The sequence below is a fragment of the Eptesicus fuscus genome, chromosome 9 (genome assembly GCF_027574615.1).
Source record: "Eptesicus fuscus isolate TK198812 chromosome 9, DD_ASM_mEF_20220401, whole genome shotgun sequence".
Classification (NCBI taxonomy): domain Eukaryota; kingdom Metazoa; phylum Chordata; class Mammalia; order Chiroptera; family Vespertilionidae; genus Eptesicus; species Eptesicus fuscus.
In genome coordinates, this window is record NC_072481.1 from 33,206,949 (window position 1) to 33,230,670 (window position 23,722).

The 23,722-nt window shown below is 49.8% G+C and overlaps 2 protein-coding genes across 6 annotated transcripts in view; one reads left to right on the top strand and one right to left on the bottom strand.

Moving 5' to 3' along the window:
• The first annotated feature begins 4,283 nt into the window (after positions 1-4,283).
• CC2D1B (coiled-coil and C2 domain containing 1B) lies at positions 4,284-22,381 on the top strand. 5 transcript variants are annotated; one of them, XR_008556910.1, is made up of 25 exons: positions 4,284-4,415; positions 5,926-6,012; positions 7,093-7,237; positions 8,179-8,291; positions 8,663-8,821; positions 9,231-9,356; positions 9,497-9,656; positions 9,836-10,014; positions 10,182-10,257; positions 10,343-10,453; positions 10,536-10,666; positions 10,868-10,940; positions 11,108-11,241; positions 11,603-11,711; positions 11,795-11,967; positions 12,377-12,502; positions 13,541-13,599; positions 13,681-13,797; positions 14,156-14,229; positions 14,347-14,405; positions 14,606-14,657; positions 15,068-15,167; positions 15,326-15,416; positions 16,525-17,053; positions 22,292-22,381. XR_008556910.1 is itself a non-coding variant. In XM_054720567.1 (25 exons), the coding sequence occupies exons 2-24, from the start codon at positions 5,947-5,949 to the stop codon at positions 16,651-16,653; spliced, it is 2,562 nt and encodes an 853-aa protein (XP_054576542.1). In that variant the 5' UTR covers positions 4,284-4,415; positions 5,926-5,946; the 3' UTR covers position 16,654; positions 22,292-22,357. The 5 variants fall into 5 exon arrangements, 4 of the variants coding, with proteins under 4 accessions (XP_054576542.1, XP_008137532.3, XP_054576539.1 ...); XM_054720567.1 differs by having other exon boundaries at positions 16,525-16,654; positions 22,292-22,357; XM_008139310.3 differs by lacking the exon at positions 22,292-22,381 and having other exon boundaries at positions 16,525-16,654; positions 16,889-17,619.
• ZFYVE9 (zinc finger FYVE-type containing 9) overlaps positions 22,325-23,722 on the bottom strand; it is a 133,990-nt gene continuing 132,592 nt past the window's right edge. The window contains exon 19 of the mRNA XM_054720563.1: positions 22,325-22,486. Within this exon, the coding sequence (XP_054576538.1) occupies positions 22,325-22,486 (162 nt within the window). The remainder of the gene's footprint in view (positions 22,487-23,722) is intronic.

A 23,722-nucleotide genomic window follows, 5' to 3' on the forward strand; every position in this document is an offset into this window, starting at 1 on the left:
TGTAAGAAATTGGTTATATTGGGTGCCCCTGGGAAAGAAATGGATGGCTATGATCAGGAGTTAAAAAGACTTTCACTGTATTTCATGTATCTTTTTAACTTTTGAGCAATGTGAATGAAACAAACTTAGTTTACAAAAAAGAAATGCTGGAAGTAATATCAGTAATAAAGAATCCCTGGCAATGAATAGCTAGAAAATGTACATTTTAAAAAGGTACCATATATCATAAAAACAAATATTTAAATGAAAAAGACTTAGATGGCACAGAAAATATAAGGTATCTAGGAATAAAGCTAATAAAGAGATGTAATTAGCCTAAACCGGTTTGGCTCAGTGGACAGAGCGTCGGCCTGCGGACTCAAGGGTCCCAGGTTCGATTCCGGTCAAGGGCATGTACCTTGGTTGCGGGCACATCCCCAGTAGGGGTTGTGCAAGAGGCAGCTGGTCGATGTTTCTCTCTCATCGATGTTTCTAACTCTCTATCCCTCTCTCTTCCTCTCTGTAAAAAATCAATAAAATATATTTTTTAAAAAAAAAGAGATGTAATTAATCTCTAAATAGAAATCAATTCCAATCAAAATCTTGGCAGGGTTTTTTTGTATAACGTTGCAAGTTAATTCTAATATTTATTTGGAAACCAACAATGGGACAAACTGACATCTAAAGTTTCCTCATGAGAAACACACATCACCCATGTAATAATAGTCCTGCCAGAAATGTTTGACCTAAGTATTGAGAAAATAATCAGCTAAATCAAAATTGAGGAGAAAATACTCTACAAAGCAACTTTTCCTTTTTAAAAATGTCAATATCACAAAAGACAAAAACAAAATGGAGGAATTATTCTAAACTAAAGGAAAATAGAGAAATGAGAGCTAATTGTACTGTGAGTTTTGATTGGGTTGTATATTTAAGAGATGCAAATAATTACATACATTGTGGACTACAATAATATTAGTAAGTATGAGGTAAAGGTTAAATTTTGTGAGTGATAAATAGTGTAGGAGAATCTATATGAACAACTGGAATCCAAATGCACCACTGATGGGAGTGTAAACAAACAAATACTTTGTAGATAATTTGGTATTTAGTCTGGAAAATGTGGAAATCATATGAGGCAGCAATTCCACTCCTAGGTATACACCATAGAAAAGCACGTGTACCCTAGGAGTTGTATACGAGAATGTTCATAGTACTATAATGGCAAGCCACTGGAAAAGTAAATTATTTTCATACTATGAAATGCCATACAGAAATGAAAAATAATTAGATAAATTGCAAGTGTCAAATGTGGATGAAGCTTACAAATAGAGTTGAGCAGATAAGTTGAAGAATATATGTGGTGATAACAATGATATAATGTTAAAGCTTGGAAAAAGATAAGGATTATTTAAGGGCATATACATACATAGTAGAAATAAAGAGAAATGCTCAAGAATAACTCAGGAGAGTAGGTAGCTCTTTAGGAAAGTCTGGCACCATGATAGGTGTATAGGTGGTTTCAACTATATTATTGTGCTATTTTTTTCTTAAACTTGTGATTGGTACTCATGTTAATTCACACCAGGAATAGGAACTATTTTAATTGAATGCCTACTATGTACAATGCATTGCTTTAGACACGGGATAACTTAAAGAACAGTGGAGCTTGCATTCTAGCAAATGTGAAACACTGTATACCTTTGATGATATATTAAATATCTACCTAATAAAAGAGTAACATGCTAATTGACTGTACTTCACGACACCCACCAGCCAATCAGGAGTATGCAAATTAACCCAACAAAGATGAGGAGAAATAACCCATCTTTGTTGGATTAATTTGCATATGCAGGCACCGAGTGGCCAGGGGCAGGATAGGACGCTTGCGTCTATGCCGTGGCGACAACACAGGCATTCTGCACCACCCCAGCCACTCCGGGCCTCTGGGCAGTGTGGGAAAGGCAGAAAGGTGGCTCCGAGCCGTAGCAGAAAGGCCGCTCCAGCCAGAACAAAGGTGGTGCTGGCAGCCAGGGGAAGGAAGGCCCATTCTTGCATGAATCTGTGCATCGGGCCCCTATAGATAGATCGATAGATAGATAGATAGACATATCTATCTATCTTAATAATAAAAGCCCAGGATTGTAATGACCGCTCACGACCAAATGCTGACCATCTGGAAGTCAGCGCTGGGTTGCCCAGCTGCAGCCTGGTGACCCAGCACTGACTGCCCAGGTGGCTAAGACCCAGAAAGTGAGTCAGGGTCTGATCTGCAGCCTCAGTGGAAGCTGTTGATCAGTGTACTTAACCTCTCTCTTTCTCTCCCTCTTTCTTTCTGATCTTCGCCAGCAGCCAGGCTTTTCTTTCTCTCCCAGCCTCCTGATCAAGCACAGAAATAGGCCTGGAGATGCTGACTGGCATAGGAACCAACCAATCAGAACCAAAAGTGGGTGCTGTGGGGAACAAATGGCTGCCTAGGAGGCGGAGCTTCTGATGCTGACTGGCATAGGAACCGACCAATGAGAACCAAATCTGGGTGCTGTGGGGAGCCAATGGCTGCCTAGGAGGCAGAGCTTTTGACGCTGACTGGCAGAGGAACCGACCAATCAGAACCAAATTGGCCAGCAGAGGAGGACAGTTTGGGGCAACATCAGGCCTGCAGGAGAGGGCCATTGAGGGCGAGATCATGCTGGCAGGGGAGGGCAGTTGGGGGCAACCAGGTCAGCAGGGGAGGGCAGTTAGGGGTGATCAGGTTGGCAGGCAGAGACAGTTAAGGGCAATCAGGCAGAGAGGCAGGCAGGTGAGCAGTTAGGAGCCAGTAGTCCCAGATTGTGAGAGGGATATCTGACTGCTGGTTTACACCCGATCTCTGGAATCGGGCCTGAAATGGCAGTTGGACATCCTTCAAGGGGTCCCCAATTGGAGAGGGTGCAGGCTGAGTTGAGGGAACCCCGCCCTCCATGCACGAATTTCATGCACCAGGTCTCTAGTCTATATATAAAAGCCTAAGCGACTGTTCGACCATTTGGTAGTTATGAGGCACACTGACCACCAGGGGGTAGATGTTCAATGCACAGACATGGGAACATGGAACAGACTGATGAATCTCAGGGGGTAGCGTGGGAGAGAGTACCAAAGATCTTATATGCATACTAGAGGCCTGGTGCACGGATTCGTGAACCGGTGGGGTCCCTCTGTCTGGCCTGCAGAAATCAGGCCAACACTGGCAATCTGACATCCCCTGAGGGGTCCCATATTGTGAGAAGGCAAAGGCCAGGCCAATGGACCCCACCGGTGCATGAATCCATGCACTGGGCCTCTAGTTTTATTATATTTAATGACAGAAAAATTGGAATGAAACTTCACTTTTACAATGCTAAGGTCAGTCTCTTTGGGCAACCAACCAACCAAAAGCAAGAGGAGATGGAAAAGCTCTTTGTCCAAGGAAAATGCAAGATTCTTTCAATCACTAACTACAAAATGTAATTTAAAAGTTGAGATATGCAGGAGTGAGTTGCAAGGTTTGTTTTAGATGGAAGATGCTCTTTAATGCCTCTTACCATCCCCCATTTCATTGCCCTGCGAAGTAGGAGGAGAAGTGCTAAACTTCATGAAGAGGTGCAGTGAACACCCACTGCCGGTCATATCTTAAATATTTAACCCACTTTCTGATTGGAAAGGTAGTTACTAAATGTTTAAAAATATGGCCCAGCTGGCGTGGCTCAGTGGTTGAGCATCAACCTATGAACCAGGAGGTCACAGTTGGATTCCCAGTCAGGGCACAGGCCAGGGTTATGGACTCCATCCCCAGTGTGGGGTTGTGCAGGAGGCAGGTGATCAATGATTCTCATCATTGATGTTTCTACCTCTCTCTCCCACTGCCTTCCTCTCTGAAATCAATAAAAATACTTAAAAAAATATATATGGTGCGCCCCATTTTGCTGGAGAAGCTCAAAGGACACCAAGAAGGTGGCAAGCAGAGAAGCCGGCCCCTTTGGTGGGGTCCACGCCAGCCCGGGACCCACGCAAGAGGGCTGAGCAAGGACGTGCGGTGAGAGTGCGCCCGGGAGCCTCCCAGGAGCCCAGGAGGCGCCTTGGTGGGGAAGGTGTAACGGAGCAAGGGCAGGGGTCGCACCTGCAGCCTTTGTGCAGGCCGGCTGGCTCCCCGGAACCGCCCTTCGGCCCACAAAACTAGCCTTGCGTTGCCTGCGCGCTCAGGACGCCACCCTTGGAGACACCTGTTGGGGCGCCACACCCGCTTCGCCTTGCGCATGCGTGTTGCGTGTCGCCGGGGCGTGGAGTCACGTGTTCGGGCGCGAGCGTCTCCGTGGGGGAACTTCCTGTCACGGCTGCCGCGGCCGCCGCCCGGGGGCCACGGGAGTCCCGGGCGGTGCGGGGCGAGAGCAGGCCCGGGTCGGTTCCGGATTCGCCGCGAGGTATGCCGCGTACCCGCCCCCTGGCGAGGGTGACCTGGGGCCGCGGGGAGACGGCGTCGGCTGGGGCTGGGGCGGGGCGAGGAGGCGTCCTGCCGCGAGGGATGGGGTCCCCCGGCGTCGCCTCTCCTGCGCTCTCCGCAGCCCTCCTCTTCGTGAGCTCGGGCCGGGGTCCAGCCCCGGCGCCCCGTCCCGGTGCCCGGGACCTGCAGACTTGGCGCGTCTGACGGACCTGGTCTGAGTTCCCCGGAGCCGCGCGCGCTGCCCGCTCAGTGCCCGCCCGCCATGAGCCCCGCCGCTGAAATCTGACTCCTGAAGTCACCCTGAGCCCCTCCCGGGCGCTCACAGCCCGCGCACCTCGGGGCTCTGGCGATGTCACCGCCGCCTCTGCACTCCCACCGCTTCTCGCCACCCGCGCTCCGCAGCGCGCCCCTTTGGGCGGGACCGTTGCCAGGCGGGACGGTTGGCAGCCTCCGTGCGCCCTGCTGCCTCCTGCCCGTCTGCAGCCGGCCCGCCGGCCGGACCCCGGCCCGGCCCTGGCCCTCGGCATAATGCCTGGGTTCCTTTAAGGCTCAGAGGTGTTTTCTATCGTCCCTTGCTCACATTTGCAGCTTCACTTGCTCCATGTCCTGCCGCACAGTTTATGCTCCAGTAATCCCAGGTCCTAGGGTTCCTGGTGGAGGCCAAACTGTTTCTCACCCCAGAATGGTCAGGTCGTTCCCTCCGTATAGAGTCCTTTTCCCAGCTTCCACATGACTCAGCACAGGCTTCGTCCTCAGCACAGCCTTTCCCCTCTGCGCCGGGCACGGCCGCACCTGGGCACGCACGGCCCCTAGAGCAGCCCCGGGGCTGGTGGTCCCTCCATGAGGCTGTCTCGCCACGTAAATGTTCTGTGAGGCTTGAGGACCTGTCAGATTCTTTCCTGCACTCCCAGTGCCCAGCACAGGGTCTCTTGACACATAGTAGGTCCTCTGAATGGTTGTGAGATCTCTGAATCGGAATGCGGAGTCAGTTCTCTAGACTAGAGCAGAACTGCCCAATAGAAGTTTTTGTGATAAAAGTGTTCAGTCTTTGTGCTGGCCAGTAACTGAGAAACTGGATTTTTAATTTAATTGATTTCAATGTAAGTAGCCATGGCTACCGTATTTGACAGCACGGCTTTAGAGCCTTTCTGAATCCTACCCAGCCTTATACCCACCCACCCCTGGCCTGGAGTTACTTCCCTGAGTCTGTCTTCCTGGCTCCTCCCCACTCAGCCTTGGGTTTAACCCAAATTTGTCCACCAGCTTCACGCTCCCCACTTAAGCCCCTTTGCAGGTGGTCCTCATCCCTTCTCCCTCCTGTTGTTTGCTTCAGTGCCATACTTTCCGTGTTAGTATTTCATTCTTTGACCTTAAGCATTGCCTTTTTCCGCGTGAGTTGGGAGTTGACTAACCACACCGCACTAAGGTAGCACTTTTGGGGGAGGGGTTTATACGCTCCTCCAGTCTGAGTCTCTTCCGTTCCCCACCAGACAGGTATCTCGGCTGCCAAGATGCCAGGGCCAAGACCTCGGAAGGGCCCTCAGGCCAGGGGTCAGGGTGTGGCAGCTGCCAAGCAGGTATGTATATAGCCTTCACCCCTGAGCCAGGGTGGGGGTTCCTCAACAGTGTGGGCAAACTGGGCCATCTGTGGTATCACCATTAGTGCAGAGACTGGGAGCAGTGCTTCCCAGAGTTGGGACACTCTGGCCTCTGCCATACACATGTGGGAGATGAGGCCTGAACTCGCCTGTGTTTCAACCCAGCATCCTCCCGCCATGGCCACCTGCTTACGAGTGGCCTGGAGGATTCAGGAACCACCAGTTTATAGGGTACTGATGGGGCCTCAGCACTCTCATGGGTTCATTTAGGCCCTAAACAACTCTTCTTACCGGCCACAGATGCCAGGGCTTGAGGGCTAATCCACTGGGAGAGCTTTGCAGCCTTATGGGTCTGTTCCCTAATCTCTATTTATTCTGAGCTCAAGTCCTGAGACTTCTTAAAAGAGGCAGGTAAGGGAGGTGCGAGGATAAAGGGCATAGACTCAAGGCATGTGACCTTATTTTAAATTCTAGCTCTGCCACTTAACAAGGTTGTCTCAGTATCATCTGAATGTGATAAAGGGCCTACCTTTATTTAGAGTAGTCAAATTCATACAGACAGAAAGTAGAATGTGGTTATTGGGCTGGGGGGAGGGGAAATGGTGAGTTATTGTTTAATGGGTGCACAGTTTCAGTTTTGCAAGATGGAAAGTGTGGATGGATAGTGGTGATAGTAGCACAGCAGTTTGATGTACTTAATGCCACTGAACTGTACACTTAAAAATGGTTATGATTATAGTTTTCAGGTTATGTGTTTTATAATTTTTAAAAAATAGAACCTACCCCTTAGGATTGAGAATTAACTAAGATAAGCACACGGAATACTAAGTAAATACAGTGCTGTTATTGTTGTAATAATAATAATGGCATTGTGGTCTTACTGTCTTTATGGTCACCAGGGAGTATACTAAGGGGTAATTCTGTAGGCCTCAGTTTCCCTTTCTGCACATTGGGCCTCAGACAGTGAAGGAGCCACTGATCTCTAGGAGCCTGGCTGTGGGGCTGGGCTGCATCCTTGGCCCCATTGTGTGGTTCCTAAGAAATCTTCTCTGCTCTCAGCTGGGGCTCTTTGTGGAGTTCAGCCCCGAGGACATGCTGCTGGGGGTGGAGGAGACTGAAGATGATGGGGACCTGGAGGCGGAGCTGCTGGCCCTCACTGGGGAAGCAGGGACCACAGGCAGGAAGCCAGCCCCCAAAGGGAAGGGTAAGTTGTCGGTGCTGGGCTGGACTTGGTGCTGGGACCAGATGGGCTCAAGCAGGTGGTGGAGAGGGTCCTCTGCCAGCTGTGAGGATGCAGCCACATCACCTGGTCCTTCTGATACCCATGTCCCTTCTGCAGCGCTCTCACCAAGAGCTCACACACCTGTGTGACGGGGAGCGCACTCCTTCCCTGGACTGCCCCTCTTCATATGGTGGACAATCAGCATTATGCTTCTCTGGCTGACTCAGGTCTCTACCCTTAGCCCAGCCAGGGCCTGGTATAGAGGGGCTCAGCACAGACTGAATTGGGCACTAAGACGTGCATAGAAGCTGTACCCGATGAATAAGTGGGATCTTCCTGCCTAGCCTGGAAGAGGACAGAGACCTGAAGTCTGGGAGGGTCAGAGGATCTAAATCTTCCTCTTCTCACCAGAAACCCTCGGGAGAACCTCCCCCAATCCCTGTCTCCTGAGCTGAGGATAACGGGAGGACCATGGCCCTCCATTTGTTCTCAGTCCAAACCTTTGGGGTTAGATGAGCCTGGGTTTGAGTCATGGCTCTACTACTAATAGGATTGCAATTAATAGGAAAATTAATATTGGTAGTTCTCAGTTTACTTTTATAGGCGATAATGTGACCTATCTTGCAGAATTATTGTGAAGCTCAAATGGATGTTAACAGTCTTTACACATGTGAGAGGTGTAGTTAGGAGAAAAGGAAGAATGTGTCTGTGAAGAACTAGAGCAAAAATGCAGAGAAGGGTCCAGGAAGGTTTCCCTGCTGAGGGTCTTTGGAGCTGGGTCATAACGAAGAGCAGGAGTTTGCCAGGTGGGACTGGCTGTGGCAGGGCAGGGTTTTACCTGGGTGTGGAAATGTGCAGTCATTGAAGGCTCTCCTTCACTCTTCATGGACCTTTTCTGAGGCCCTGACCCTCTGTTTCCCCAGCGCCCTTACCTATGGCCCACATCGAGAAGTTGGCAGCGGACTGTATGCGGGATGTGGAGGAGGAGGAGGAGGAGGAGGAGGAAGACGGGCTGGAGGACGATACAGACTTGCTGGTGCGTCTGCCAAGCTGGTGTCCTGGGCCTGATCAAACCTGCAGAGGAGGCTGGGGTTTGTCCCTCTGTGTGCTCTGATGTTGTGCAACTGCCCTGCCCTTCTTGGGGCTGTTTCCGGACTGTACAGTGTGAGACTAGTTTCCTTTGATGGCTGGTCTGCACTTTGTACTTGGGGCTTCTCAGACTTGTGGTCTCACTGTTTTCAAGACTGTCTTCAGTCAGATTAAAGAAGTGTGTTGGTAAAGGGGGCTTTCAGGCACAGGGACTGGTGTTGGGAAGCACTGAGGGGAAGAGGGCCCTTTGTTTTCAGATCCTATCATAGTATGTATGGCCATGAGGCTCCCACGCTCCTGTGACTTGTGTCTCCCCAGACTGAGCTGCAAGAGGTCCTGGGTGCAGATGGGGAAGCTGGGTCCCTGCATGGCGATGAGACAGCCATCATGGGTAGCTCTGAGGATGAAAAGGGACAGGAAAACATTGAACCTCCAGGGCAGACACCTCTCCTAACAGCCTCAGTCCCAGCAGCTCAGGTAGGTTCTTAAGGGACCTCTAACACCCCTGCAGGTCCACGTATAACATGCATGTAGCCTCGCTTGCATAGGAAGACGGCAGTCACCCTCTCGGGCCCTCCCCAGCAGTGTCCCTGCGTAAGCAGTGACTGAGCATGAGGAACTCTTTGGTGCCTGGCTGGCCTCAAAGGTCTCTGTTCTCCCAGACCACCCTCTGTAGTCCTTCACAGCTTGTCTGGGCCTCTGTGTTTGCCTCTGATATGGCCTCTGGCCTCTCCAGTAAGTCTTTGCCTCCACCTTGAGGCTTTGAGGAGCTCCTTCTCCTTGAACCCAAGAGCTCCGTTTTCTGGGGCAGCTTTGTTGCAGGGAGGGAGCAGCAAGGGCCTAGCTGGCCCTGGAGTGGCCAGGCCCTGAGCTGGAGTATCTACAGGCTGGAGGGCCTCAGGGGCTGCAGGCTCTGCTGGAAGATCGGATCCGCAATTACCGGGAGGCTGCGGCCAGCGCCAAGGAGGCAGGTGAAGCAGCCAAAACCAGGCGCTGTGAGCGTGGCCTGAAGGTAGGTGGGCCCAGCCTGGGAGCAGGGCTGGGAGGAGTGGGGCTGAGGGCAGCCAGAGGTTGGGCCAGTAGTGGGGGGGGCCTCCCCGCTGGCCTGAGGGAGTTGAAGGGTCCGACTGGGTTTCTGGTTCTCTGCCCCAGACCCTAGAGTCCCAGCTGGCTGCTGTGAGGAAAGGCAGGACGATCAACGAGGAGGAGATCCCACCTCCAGTGGCCTTGGGCAAGAAATCCCCGGCCCCTCAGGAAACAACCAACAGGAGCCCTGATGCAGACCTTCCCGTTCCCCCCACCACGTCGCCAGGTATCTGGAGACACTCAAATCCCGTTCTGGTTCCCAAGGTCAGGGCCCCTGCCCTGCTTCCCCGTCCCACCGCTGTCGATGGCCCTGAGCCACACGTTTCCTGTGGGTGCTGGCAACCCAGCTGTGCACGTTCTTCTTTGACCCTGAGGCCCCCTCTCGGGCTTTTTGTTTCTCCATAGACAACCCTTCTCAGCCTGAGACGAGCTTGGGCGGCCCTGGCACATCTGCCCCACCCGGTTCAGACCCAGACCCCCGGGCCCTGTTGTTGGCCCGACAGAGGGAGTACAAAGTGGCTGCCCTGAGTGCCAAGCGGGCTGGAGACCTGGACCGTGCCCGAGAGCTCATGAGGATTGGGAAGGTATGACATCTGCTCAGGGACCCTGTGTCCAGCCCGTTTCACAGTTGGGGGCAGTGGCCTGCTCATGGTCACACAGCTGGACTGGGCTTGAGTGAGGGGGGATTTTTCAGCCCAGGCTCCTGGGATTCCCTGGCTTACGAGCACCTGCTTTTCTTACTACCGTGCAGAGATTCGGTGCCGTCCTGGAGGCCCTGGAGAAGGGGCAGCCTGTGGACCTGAGTGCCATGCCCCCAGCACCTGAGGGTCAGTATGGGGATCGGGGAGGGAACCTGCTCAGGCTGGGACTAGCCGGGCACCCCCACCTATACTTCTGCTCTGGGTCCCCCAGACCTGAAGCCCCTCCCACAGGCTTCCAAGGCCCTCACAGCACCCACAGTCATACCCCCAGCAGTGGAGCGAGTGCAGCCAGTGATGGCCCCTGACACCCCAGCAACCCCAGGTAGGATGGGATGGTGGGACTGTGGAGTGGGGACCTGGGGAGAGGTAGGCAGAGCTGATGCTATCTCCTTCCTCCTCTCAAGTGGCCCTTGCTGAGCCACAGACGGTGCTGGACGCCCTGCAGCAGAGGCTGAACAAGTACCGTGAGGCAGGCATCCAGGCCCGGGCCAGTGGGGATGAGCGCAAGGCCCGGATGCACGAGCGCATTGCCAAGGTGGGCCTGCAGCCATGAAACCGCCTGTGTCAGCCACTCTGGCTGGCTGCTCTCTGCCCTTGCAGCTAGTTTCCATCTGTCTGTCTCTTTCAAGCTCTTGCTGCCTCAGGCTTTTTCCTCCTGGGGCTGCTTTTGGTCTTCCTGTCGTCTGTGTGGAGCCTGCAGACCTGCTGCAATAGCCCTCCCTTCCTTCCCTCGCAGCAATATCAAGATGCCATTCGAGCGCACCGAGCAGGACGCAAAGTTGATTTTGCTGAGTTGCCGGTTCCTCCAGGTAAGTGGTGCTTGGCCTAGGGTCACTGAAATCTCTGAGGAGGAGGGGAAATGATTCTCAGGTGGCTGCCTCCACCTGTGGGAGCCACCCATCCCAGCCATGCCCCGGAAGACCCAGCTGAGCCCTCAGAGGCCACCCCAGCCCTCACCCAGCTCTCTCCCCTACAGGATTCCCCCCCATCCCTGGTCTGGAGCCCATCACAGGCATTGAGGCGGATGCAGTAGCAGCTGCTTTAGCAGCTGCCCAGAAACTGGCCTCTGAGGAAACAGCCCCAGCAGAGGAAGATGGGGATGAGGATGAGGTTTGGCTGAGGGCCCAGACTCCAGGGATGGGGGGTGGGGATAGCAGATGAGGGGTAAACCTAGACCCTATTGTCCATTTTGCAGAGAAAAAACTTGGCCAAGGGCACCCAGATAGGCATTATCAGAGCTAGATTGAAATGGATGTCTTTCTAACTCCAGAGTCCATGTTCTATCCCTAATACCCTACTGTCTGCTGTTGGGAAGATTAGCTCAGAGCTTCTGGGATTCTGTAGGGCCCACAAGGGGAGGCCATTCATCTCATTTCACACAGCAAGTTAGTGCAGTGTTAAGAAGAGAGTCCGAGCTGCTGCGGCCGGGTGGGGAACAGATTCCCTGTGACCTCCTCCTGGGCACCTGCAGGATGAGCCTCCAACCCAGGCCCCAGTATCTAAGAAGCCTCTGGTATCTTCCTCCCGGGCCCTGCCTGAGCCCAAGGCCTCGAGTTCTAAGGAGTCACTGAGTCCCTCTGGTGAGTTGGGGAGAAGAGGGGTGGAGGACTGAAGGCACTAGTGAGGGGCAGGCATGGCTTAACCAGCATCGCTCTCCCTTCAGTGCGGGAGCAGCTGGCACTGCTAGAGGCTCGCAAACTGCAGTACCAGCGGGCAGCCCTGCAGGCCAAGCGTGGCCAGGACCTGGAACAGGCCAAAGCTCACCTGCGGCTGGCCAAACGCCTCGAGGCTCAGATCACCCAGGTCCGAGCCGGCAGACCTGTGGACCTCGCCAAGGTGAGTCCCTCCTGTTTAAGCAGTACTTCCCCGGCAGGAGAGGCGGGTGGCAGGCTTGACAGCAGGGCTGTAAACCAGGCAGCTGCCTGGACGCCACTGTCCATTGCTATCAGCCATACCTTCCCTGAGAGGTCCTCAAGCCAACCTGAGGGGTGGGACTTGGACAGGATGTGGTGAGTGCTGGAAAAGCCTTTTGTTATGCGTCTCTGCCCCATGGCCCCAAGAGAGGCCAGGAAAGGCCAGGTGGGAGGAGAGTATCTCGCAGCCTGGGACAGGCGGGAGGCAGTGAGTTCCCAACACGGGTGGTTAGAAGCTGGGGAAACATTCAGTTTGGATTCCTGCATGTGTTGGGCCAGTAGGGGGATGATCTGACTCTTGGCGCCCCTGGGGGGCGTTGTGACCTTGGCAGGTGCCTTCACCCTTGACGGATGAGGAGGGTGACTTTATCCTCATTCACCATGAAGACCTGCGCCTCTCCCAGAAGGCCGAGGAAGTGTACGCCCAGCTACAAAAAATGCTTCTGGAGCAACACGAGGTCAGTTGACTGCTTGCCTCTCTTCCCTTCAGTGCCCACAGCCTGCCTTTGGGGAAAGGCATGAGGCTCAGACCAGAGAGGCCTGGTTTCAAATTCTGGCTCTTCCACTTACTGGCTGTTTGACCTGGCACAAGGCACTTCCGCTCTCTGAACCACATTTTCATCTGTAAAATGGGATATCCCAGGGTGGTGATGAAGTTCAAACAACAGACTGGAGCGGAAAGTACTTTGAAGATCGGAGGAAGTGTTAGGAGACACATACACATATTTGTATATAGGAAAATATACATATATGTATATTTGCACATATCAATCTGAACTGCTGCCGGCAAGTCTGCTTTCTGAAGTGATGTTTCTCTTAGGTTTTGCATGAATATTATCATGATTTATGGAAAAAAAACCCACATAAGATAATGTTCTGTAGTAAATAATTTGGGTAATAAAATAGGAGTTTGCTAATTGAATATTGGGGTGTGGCTATCATCAGGAAAGAAAACAGCAAAAGCTTAGGGCGGTGGTTCTCAACCTTTCTAATGCCGCGACCCTTTAATACAGTTCCCATGTTGTGGTGACCCCCAACCATAAAATTATTTTCGTTGCTACTTCATAACTGTAATTTTGCTACTGTTATGAATCGTAAATATCTGTGTTTTCCGATGGTCTTAGGCGACCCTGCTAGCGGTTTTCAACCTGTGGGTCACGACCCACAGGTTGAGAACCGCTGCTGTAGAGCCTATATTTTCTAAATATCAGAAAACACAGATATTTACATTACAATTCATAACAGTAGCAAAATTACAGTTATGAAGTAGCAACGAAAATAATTTTATGGTTGGGGGTCACCACAACATGAGGAACTGTATTAAAGGGTCGCGGCATTAGAAAGGTTGAGAACCACTGGCTTAGGGACTTGGAAAATGATCTTGGGAAGGGTACGTGTTGGGGGAGAAGAGGGGTGAGACTATAGGACAAGGTTGGAGCTTTCAGAAGTCAGGCCTCTAAAACCAACCTAGACCCACTCTGGGCCTCTATTTTCAGAAGTGTGTGCTGTTCTCCAAGCAGTTCATGCACCAAGGCAATGTGGCCGAGACTACCCGGTAAATGCAGGGCTGGAGCAGGTGGGGCAGGGAGCAGAAAATGGGCCCTGTTGAGCTAATGTGTGCACCTGTCCCTGTCAGGTTTGAGAAGCTCGCTCAGGACCGCAAGAAGCAGCTTGAGATCCTACAGCTGGCCCAGGCGCAGGGCCTTGACCCTCCTAGCCACCACTTTGAGTCAAAGACATTCCAGACTGTGAGGTACCAAAGCCTGAGACAATGGCTCCATGTAGGGATGGGCCAAGAGGCTGGGGGCCAAGACTGGGGACTTAGGCCCCTTTAGTAAGAATTCCCGGGCTTGGTCCTGCCATAGGCACTGGGCCTAGGGATGTGGGAGGTAGGGCGTGGTGCCTGCCTGTGAGGAGCTCAGAGCTGTGGGTGGCTGAGGAAGGAGCTCTGGACTGAGGTCTTTGTACCAGCTCTGCTGCTCGTAGCCCAGACGAGCCGTGCCTCCCTGCACCCTCTATTCTGAGCACTGCCTGGCAGGCAGGCAGTCCCCGGAAGCAGGGACCTTTCCCACAGCACGACTTCACTTTGGGCTCTCTCCCCTTGGCTATAGGATCTTCTCGGAACTCAACAGCACAGAAATGCATCTGATCATTGTCCGGGGAATGAACCTCCCAGCTCCTCCAGGTAGCCCTAGGGCCACCCCTACTCCAGGAGGCTCTTGCCTAGATACTCTACCCCCAGCCAATGGCAGGCACTGGCTCCCCTTCATCTAAGGTGCTGACCCCCATTTCTCCTTTATAGGGGTGACCCCTGATGACTTGGATGCTTTTGTGCGGTTTGAGTTCCACTACCCTAACTCGGTGAGGTTCAGGTAGAGATAGGATCCTCTGAACCCCATCTTCTGTTTGGGGACCTGGTGCTCAATTTCTCCCAGTCCCTGGGAGGTCTGGCTATAGGGAGGGGTTTGAAGATCTATAGGCGTCCCTTCCCTCAACACTGACTTAACCCAAAAGACCCGTTTTTTCAAGCTGTCCACACTTCTTCCTTCTTCCTGCTCTAGGACCAGGCTCAAAAAAGCAAAACAGCCGTGGTGAAGAACACCAACTCTCCAGGTGAGGGCTGCGTTCTCCTCTCTCATTCTCTGATGTGTGTATGTGCAGCATTTGTGTTTCCAGATCTGTTACCTTATTTGGTACTCAACTTGGGAGACAAAGGCAGGTATTACCACTTCTCTTATGTAGTTGGGGAAAACTGAGGCTTGGAGAGAAAAAGGGACTTGCCTATGGCCTCCAAGCACAAAGGTGTGGGAATGCAATCCTGACTCCAAATTCCATGTCCCTCCCATTTGAGCAAAATCTGTGTCTTAAGAGCACAAGAACTGAGTGGATTTGCAAGGCCAGGACCTAGGTTCTACCACCCTCTGGTGGTAGTCTTACTGAATGACAGGCAGAGCAATCCAGAGGGGAGATCAGCCCCTAGGAAATCCCTGGTAGCCAAGCCCCTTCTTCTCCCACTCATGCAGAATATGATCAGCTCTTCAAATTAAACATCAACCGAAATCACCGGGGCTTCAGAAGGGTGATCCAAAGCAAAGGAATCAAGTTTGAAATTTTCCACAAAGGGTGAGACCCCTGACAGTCATACTGCCACGGTGGGCTGGGAGGAAAGGCTTCTCTTGCTGCCATCCCTGCTACTACTCAGCTTTCTTGTGCTGGACTCAGCTAGCTCATTCCTGCTTCCCCTGCCCAGTCCAATCCTCTGCTGACCCTTGGCTCCCCAGATCCTTCTTCAGAAGTGACAAGCTGGTCGGCACAGCCCACCTGAAACTGGAGCGGCTGGAGAATGAGTGTGAGATCAGAGAGATTTTGGAGGTAGGACCCAGAGATTGTAGAGGTAAGGTGGGGAAACCAGAGGGCTTGGCAAGTGAAAAGCCAACATTCACTGAGCATGGGTCCACTGTAGGATTTTTGTTCCCATTAAAAATACCCACAAGTGTGCTGTGCAATAGGTGCTATTCCCATTTTACAGGTTGAGAGATTCAGAAGGTGTGACAAAACTTTATAGCATCACCCTTTCAGAAAGTAGCTATGTTCTTTCCATAACACTCTGAGCCACTCAAGTTCCCAGGATGGTGGAGGACGGCCCAGTCATTGCTATCAACTTGGCACTCCTAGATATGGAAGGACAGGGTTATGGTTGGACAGTAGTCCGGCAGCTTGATGAAATGAAACAAGCTCTGGACATAAAGTCGATAAGGTATTTCACAATCTGGGACCCGCCACAATGAAGCCAGACTGTTAAGGAATTGGCCCCAGACAGCTCTTTCAGCTTCTGTGAACTCATCAAATTTCACAGGCAGGGACTCTTAAGAGCTTGCCTTTGACATGAGGAAACTGAGGTCCAGAGAGAAGGGTGTGTCCTCAGCAGCGTGTGGCTGAGACCCTCGCTGATGCCTTCATAGTGGGGCTTTTCCCACAAGGGCGCACCCACCTCCCTCCACCACCTTTCCTGGGAACGGCTTTTTACTAGGTGCTCGGTATCGGCCACATTGGCTGCAGCACTCCCTGCTTTGCATACCAGCTTCCCCCTTCCTGCCAGGAGGGAGGCAGCATGGTGGGCAGAAAGGAACCCCCGGCCTGGGTTCTAGTCCTGGCCTCGGCACACTGCAGTGTATAGAACATTCACTCTCTGGGCCATCTGTGAAGTGAGGGTCTGGGCTTAGTGGTTTTTCAGACTGCACCTTTAAGCCAGAGAATTTCTTCCATGGGGAAACCGAGTGACCAGAGTTATTTGTATTTACATATTCTTTTTGTTAAGACTTACCTGTGAGATGGGCAGCTCTCTGGACCCACCACCAGGGTTGTCATGAAGTAGAGACCACAAAATGTTTTAGCTCCTCATTCTTTACCTGTGAGCATAGGGAGCTGCCTGCTCCAGCCTGTCCCCATCAGTTACCATCTCCCTCTCTGCGATCCTCAGGTCCTGGATGGAAGGAAGCCCACTGGGGGCAAGCTGGAGGTGAAGGTGAGGCTGCGGGAGCCTCTGAGTGGCCAGGACATACAGATGGTCACCGAGAACTGGCTGGTCCTGGAGCCTAGGGGCCTGTGAGGTGGGCAGCTCTCTGGACTCTCAGAACCTCTGCCCCTGCTCTCTGCCCAGGCCCCACAGGGCACTTCCAGTACGCCTCAGCAGTTCTCATCTGTGAGGATGATCAAAAGGCACAACTGTTGGGTAGGCCTTGGCCTGAGTTTCTTAGGATCCTCAGTAGACCCTGGGAGGGAAGTTAAACCCAGGTCTGTTTTCAGGAAAACCTTTCTGAACTCTATTTGTATATCCATTGCAGTTTAGACTTACTTCCTGTGCTTTGTGCCTGTGCTTCAGACAGTCAGCGCTGGGAGCGGAGTCAGGCCAGCGGCTGTGTGCAGAAGCATACTTTGCCCAGCTTTGCTGGCTACAGAAGCCTTTGTACATAGGGAGCGAGATGCTGCTACACAAACACCAAAGACCTGTACGTACGTGCATTACTGACCACGGCCCTGGTCCCTCCTGTTGCTGGCCCCTTCCTAGGCCTCCACACCAAAGCAGGCTGGATTCCAGGAGGCTGCTTCCCCTTCCCTCTGGGCAAAAGCAAGGAAACCCTCATTGCTCTGTGCCATGGAGTCTTGCAGCCCCTGAACCCCTGTGTAGCAACTGTGTGCAGCTTACCCTAGCCCCTAGTTGCAACATTTCTGAATGTGCCTTTAAAAAATATAACTGTAGAGGATGGGAGAACCGAGAGTGATTGGAAACTCCCCTGCTTGGGGTGGTGCAGGTTCCGTGACTCGGTTGTCAGTGGCGGCTGTGCCACAGCTCGGTTTCCGCCCGCTCTGCCTGTGCCTTGTTTCCTGACAGCTGCTGCACTAGCTCCCTGCTCCCCAAGCTCTCAGTGGAGGGAGGAAGTTGTGTTTTGGACTATAGGGTGGGAAGTAGGCAAGGCTGTACCTTGGGTTCGGTCTGAGAACCTAACACAAAAAGACTGCTAACTGGGGGGATACAAAAATTTATGTACCTTTTTAATAAACTACGTCTAATTCACTTATAGGGGTTTTATGCCCTAAACGCAGAGTAACCATCAAAATCCTAAACAAAGTCCTATCACTTTTTAAAGGCCTGAGTAGCAGTAACATTTAATTGACAGAAACTGCTGCGATGGCTTTCTCTGAGAGAGGGCAGAGGAAGCCTTGCCTCTTCAGCTGATCACGGAGGGAAATCCCTTCGTTCTCCCCAAGGAGTTCTCCTTTGGCTTTGTTTTTCTGAATGGATGGAGACGGGATTTATAGTTGCAATAGATTTAATATTCAAAACTGCAGTATTCTACATTTCTTAGAAATAAACTTTACATCCCATCCCTCTCCCCCACACCCATTTAGCATTAGCTTAAGTTCGACAAAGCATTCCTTGAGGTCATTTTTAAAGGCTCTAAGTGAAGCAAATACATTCAGCTTACTGGTCACTACAGCACTATGTAAGCACAGCTGTGTGTCTTTTTCTGACACAGGGCTGGACCGTGCTTCCCTGCCCTTAATAGCAAATCTTTTAGAGGGTAACAGCAGGAAGGACAGACAAATGACTTTTTTCCAAGAGCTTTCTGACCAGACTTACTTAGCCATCAGAGTCAACTACCCAAATTTCTACAGATGTGAGATTTAACACTTAATTGTAGTTACATCTGTGTGTCAAAGCAGCAGTAACCTAGAATGAAAGAAGGGTTGTTAGCCTTCCTAAGGTGCCTAGGGCAAAGAAGGGTTTGTACCACAACCAGTGCTTACTAAGAGGGCAAGGACAGCTATGGTTACCCTCCAAGGCTCCAACCACCTTCCGAATTCCTAACCTCAGGCTCTGCTGGAAACGCCTGTTCAATTGGTAGGAAGTGTACTGCGCCTCACAGATTTCCCGTTGCAACCTGGCCAGTTCTAGTCTCCTTCGCTGCTCGTTGCTTTTTGAAAAACAAAACCTCCAGGCTGAGGGAGGCGAGACAAAGCGCCCACTGGACTTGGAGACTGAGGCTCTTTCTGAAAGGGCCTTTGTTGTAGCCAGGGCGTGCAGGGGTCACTGGTGGTGGGAGGAGCCTGCCCAGCCTCATCTTATCCTGAGGTTTGTCCAAATGCAGAAACCGAACAGATTATTAGTGACTCGGGGGCAGAGAAGCTGCCATGACCCAAATTATTTTTAAATTGTAAATTCTCTTTAATCTAGTGCAAGGCATACTTTCTTGTGAATTAGTGAACTGAATAAAATACAGAAGTAATTTTTCATAGGAAGTCTTGCTCACAAAGGGCAAACTATTTTGTGGCTTTTAACATCATTTTCCTTTCTTATACCACCATTGTTGAAAGCTTGTTTTCTGCATTTTGTGGGTAGTTCTCAGAGATCTTGCCCCTTAAATGGGCAGCTCCATTTAAGATGAAACTGGGGCTGAGGCTGGTGGAGCCAGGGAGCTTGTACCTGGTCCAGCTCCGAGAATCTTCCCACGGACTCTTCCCATGGGCCTCAGCTTCCCAAACTCGCGAGTGGGCATTATCATTCCTGCTCCACTCCTTAGCCTTTCAGGCTACACGTACGATTCCTAAAAGTCCCATTACCGTTTAAATTATTATTTTAACATTACTATTAAAACATAAAAAGTGTTCAGCAGGTTGCTTGGTTATTGTCTGAAATGCATTAAATGCACAGATTGTTCCCCGATGACTAATTATGACAGAAGTAAATTTAGTTGGAAATGGTGGGCCCACCAGCACTCAGGAACCACTGGAGGAGGGAAGATATTAGGTGGGAGCTTACACAAGGTAACGTCCTGTCTTTCCAGAGCCCAGTAAGTGCTCAGAAAGTGCTGATAAAAATAAATGGAGAAACACCTTGTCTAGCATTTGGTAAGAATGCAATAATTTTTAAAAATTTAATGTTACCATAATGGCAAGCCTATCCCTCTTCAGTTTATAAGGCTCTCTATATGCTAATCTTTAAGTTTATGTTATAGAAAAATTTGACATATTTAGAAATGAGATGTTTCAGCCCTCTACTTTATATAGCCATTACAACATACAGTGTACAATACAAAGATAAAACAAATGGGAGGTGTAAACTAGCCTTGGCTCTATTACGCCCCGTTCCACAAGATGTTTTATGCAAATTGAGAATGGACCTGACTCCGCAGGGCCAAGAGTCTGTCCTCAGTGGGAGAATTTTAAAGTTTGCACTGATCCAGAAGTAATACGTACAATTGCAAGATATATTTAACTGAAAAGGAGAAAAGATAAATTTCTGTAGGAAAAAACGGGACCAGCGTTTGTAGAAGCTCCAAACTTCCAAGGTATATTTAGACCAAGCTGGATGTTGCACCCAAATCCCTGCCCTGTTAAGTATTCCTATCAGGTTTTGGAGGGATGTGTGGTCCAAGGCTCAGTACATGCTGGTATTCTTTGGGCATCTACTCTTTTCCCTTAGAAGCTCTGGGTGCCTCTGAGTCTGTGCGAAAAGGTTACAATCACAGTTCTCTGCAGCCACCACCAGCAAAGCTTATGGAGAAACAGTACAGAATGTGGATCCACCACCACCACCACAGAGAAGGCATAAACATAGGCAGACATACTTCAAATGGAAGGCCAGGCTTGTGGGCCTGTTTGGAAAACAGCTGCCTAAACAGCTCCACAGCCTTTAATTGCCAAGTGCTAAGCCAGCTCTAACCACTGGGAAGCGGCCTCTCCCTGTCCCAGAGGCCTGCATTAGCTGCCAGAGGATTCTCGGAGCTGTGCTTGTAGCAGAGGGACCATCTGCTGCTTGGCCTGGGCTTTCAGAAGATGACGGTGATAAGAGAGTGAGTCACCTTAGAGCTGAGTTTTTCAAACTTTGGATTGTGAAATCCATTAGGTCTGTGACCAAAATAAATTTTTAATGAAAAAGAAAGTACTCTGAGTACATCACATATATCATGGATAAACCAAACCTTGGTTTCTAATACCACTAAAAGAAACCATGGCTGATTTCCAGGCTGGAGCAGCATGAGCACTAGATGAGCATGGAGAATCTTGTTAGGCCAGAAAGCAAAGTGTTAAAAAAAAATTATAGGAGTATTTCACAAGGATGGATGAGCTACCCTGAAGGAGTGCTCTATGGCCAAAGCTGAGCTATTTGAGTACCCAAATAATGGGTTAGAACCATTCAAAATGTAACCCACAAGTCCACCATGAGAATTAAGCGAATACGTATATAGGAAAGAAGGAAGAGCTTTTGCTTATAATGACCAAGTGCAACTTGTAAAGGTGGAGGGAGTGCTGGAATTGAAAAATCTGTAGCCATCATAGTCAAAGATCAGTTCAGATAAGAAACATCCGTGGATGCTAAATCTTAGGGGGAATTTTGATGAGTAAGATATCTGCATGATCTGAAAGTGTCTGTACACATTGGTTATTCATTCCAAGGGGGGGGAAAACTGGAGAAATTGGACAACACTGAACAGGTGATCAAAATTTACCCTCATCAATGAGGTGCAGGTGGCTATATAAAAAGCACACATCACTTAGGATTCTGGCCAAGAATGCATAAACTGCTTCTAATTATGGAAAGATACCAATCAAATTTAAAAAATTAGGTAAGGGAACTATACTCACCAAAAATATGGAGGACATAAAAGATACAGGTGGGTCAGTAAAGCTATTTGCCTTGTCTGATCCCAGGCTAGAAGCTTTACCGGAGGGGGAAATGCCATGAGGGACACTACAGGATGGATGCTAGAGTAAGGTAGCTGGTATATCAGTGTTAAATTGACTAAAGTTGAGAACTGTCCTGCTGTAATGGAAGAGAATGTCTTTAATTTTAGGAAATAAGCATTAAAGTATTTAGGGGTAAAGAGCTATTAGCTATGCAACTTACTCTCAAATGTCTCCATTTTTTTGTGGAGAGACACTGATAACACAAATGGGCAAAAGTGTTAATATGTGAACAATAGGTGAATCTAAATAAAGCGTACATAGGGCTTTTTTTTACTTGCAATTTTCTTGGAAGTTTAAATTATTTCTCAATAAAATGTTGTAAAAAATACATCTAGTGTATATTATAACTAAAAATGCCTTGGGTATATTGCCAGCTTTCACCGAAAGGCCCAATTCAATACCTGCCATTCACTGGGGCAGAGCTTGAGCAATCCTCAACTTGGCTCTGCTATCGCAAGTCACCTCACTTACACTGAGCTGCCCTTCCTTGGCTAGAAGAGGGATAATCCGTTGGGTAATCTGGTAAAAACAAACAAAAATGTAAGTGTGACTTCTACTTGAAGTTACTGGGATATAAATGGGACAAGATCAGTGTGTGATCCTTTTTGTATCAATTCTGTACAAAGAGTACAAGACTGATGCTTCATTTTTTATTTCCTCTCTGCCCTCCCACCCCACCCTTGGTGATGGTTGTACCCATTTGATCATTTCTGAGCACAAGACCATAAATAAGTCTTAAAACAGGAGCAGAATTCTTGTTTAAACAGTAACAGAAGGGGATTTAACTGCAAGGATAGTATAACGGTGGTGCAGTAATGGAAGCTGCCCAGATCTTATGGACAATGCATAGAAGACTTAGAATTATGGAACATCTGTCCCCCCAACCACCCTAATCCCCCAAACCCCACTCCCCTTCCCCCCCAATTAATAGTGTTAACAAAAGCTTAATCCTCCAGTTCTAAAGTGCAAATGACTTGGGTATGACTTCTGTTGAACAGGTCTGAACAGAAAAAACACACGGAGTCCTCTGTCTATGCGATGTTCTCCAGAATATAAAAGATGAGTTCCATGACGACGGGGCCCTCACTGAGCTGGCAGGCCCCTCCATGGATCACTGGCACCAAAGCGCTGTCCAGGTCATTCATGTACTGCGCGGGAAGGGGCTGGCCATTGCTCCCTGCTTGATAACCAACCTATACCACAGAGAGAAGGAGGACAAGTTACTGGATGGAGAAGATCTCTCCAGAGAGCTGAGGGCCAAGGAAGCTGAGCAGGAAAGGAGATGGGCTTCCTGACCATGGGCTAGACCAGTGATGGCGAACCTATGACATGCGTGTCAGCACTGACACGCGTAGCCATTTCTGATGACACGCGGCCGTTAAGGCGGCCGCATGCCGAGGATGAAACATTTGCTGCTCCTGAGGATGAAACATTTGCGAAATAATGTTTTTTCCTCAAAGTGACACACTACCCGAGTTATGCTCAGTTTTTTGGCGAAGTTTGACACACCAAGCTCAAAAGGTTGCCCATCACTGGGCTAGACACATAGCAGTTAATACAAATTTCTCCTCCTCTTCCCTAAACTGTCATTTTTCATCCTGTCATTTATTCATCCTAACCCTAACACTTGGTAGCCATGAGACCTTGGGCTCTTAAGACACTTAACCTGGTAAGGTCTTAGTTCCCCAAGAAGGGACTGAGGTGCTATGGAGAGGTATGGAATGTCAGAAATAAAACCTAAACCTCTGGCTGTGAAAATTAAAATGGGAACTACACTAGGTATAACTCCCTAGCACAGCAGGAACTGAGCACTTGTTCTGTCAACCATCTGGCCCCACACCATAGTTTGAGCATCTACTAACACAGGGACTCAAAGGTGAATGGAACAGGGCCCCCCCTGGCCCTCAAGAGGCCCACACATCAGTGAAAAATTCTTGTTTTTTAATTGTTTTATGTGAAGTAACTCTCCAGATTATCAGTACCATTTGACAAAGAACCATGATACCTCATTTGTATTACTCTGCCATGCTTAGTATAGCATGGGGAGAGACATTAAGTACAAAACACATACTTCTTGATGGATGACTAGTTGGGAAATAGAGCCAGATACATGATCTTCCACATTTTCCCTAATAATAACACAACTGCATCTAAACAGGAACACTGGGACAGGTCCCAGGGATCCAAAATCCAAAAGAAATGTACAGGCTTAGCTTTACTGTGCTTTGTAGATACTGAGTTTTTTACAAATTGAAGGACTGTAGCAACCCTGCATCGAGCAAGTCTATCGAGCACCATTTTCCAACAGCATTTGCTCACCTTGTGTCTGTCCCATTTTGGTAATCCTAGAAGTATTTCAAACGTTATTACATTTGTTATGGTGATCTTCGATCAGTGATCTTTGATGTTGCTATTGTAATTATTTAGGG

Coding starts and splice junctions, on each gene's coding strand:
- CC2D1B (XM_054720567.1), top strand. CDS start 5,947: ATGCCAGGGCCAAGACCTCGGAAGGGCCCTCAGGCCAGGGGTCAGGGT. Junction 9,357..9,496: donor GCTGTGAGCGTGGCCTGAAG/GTAGGTGGGCCC, acceptor TCTCTGCCCCAG/ACCCTAGAGTCCCAGCTGGC. Junction 11,242..11,602: donor AAGATGGGGATGAGGATGAG/GTTTGGCTGAGG, acceptor GGGCACCTGCAG/GATGAGCCTCCAACCCAGGC.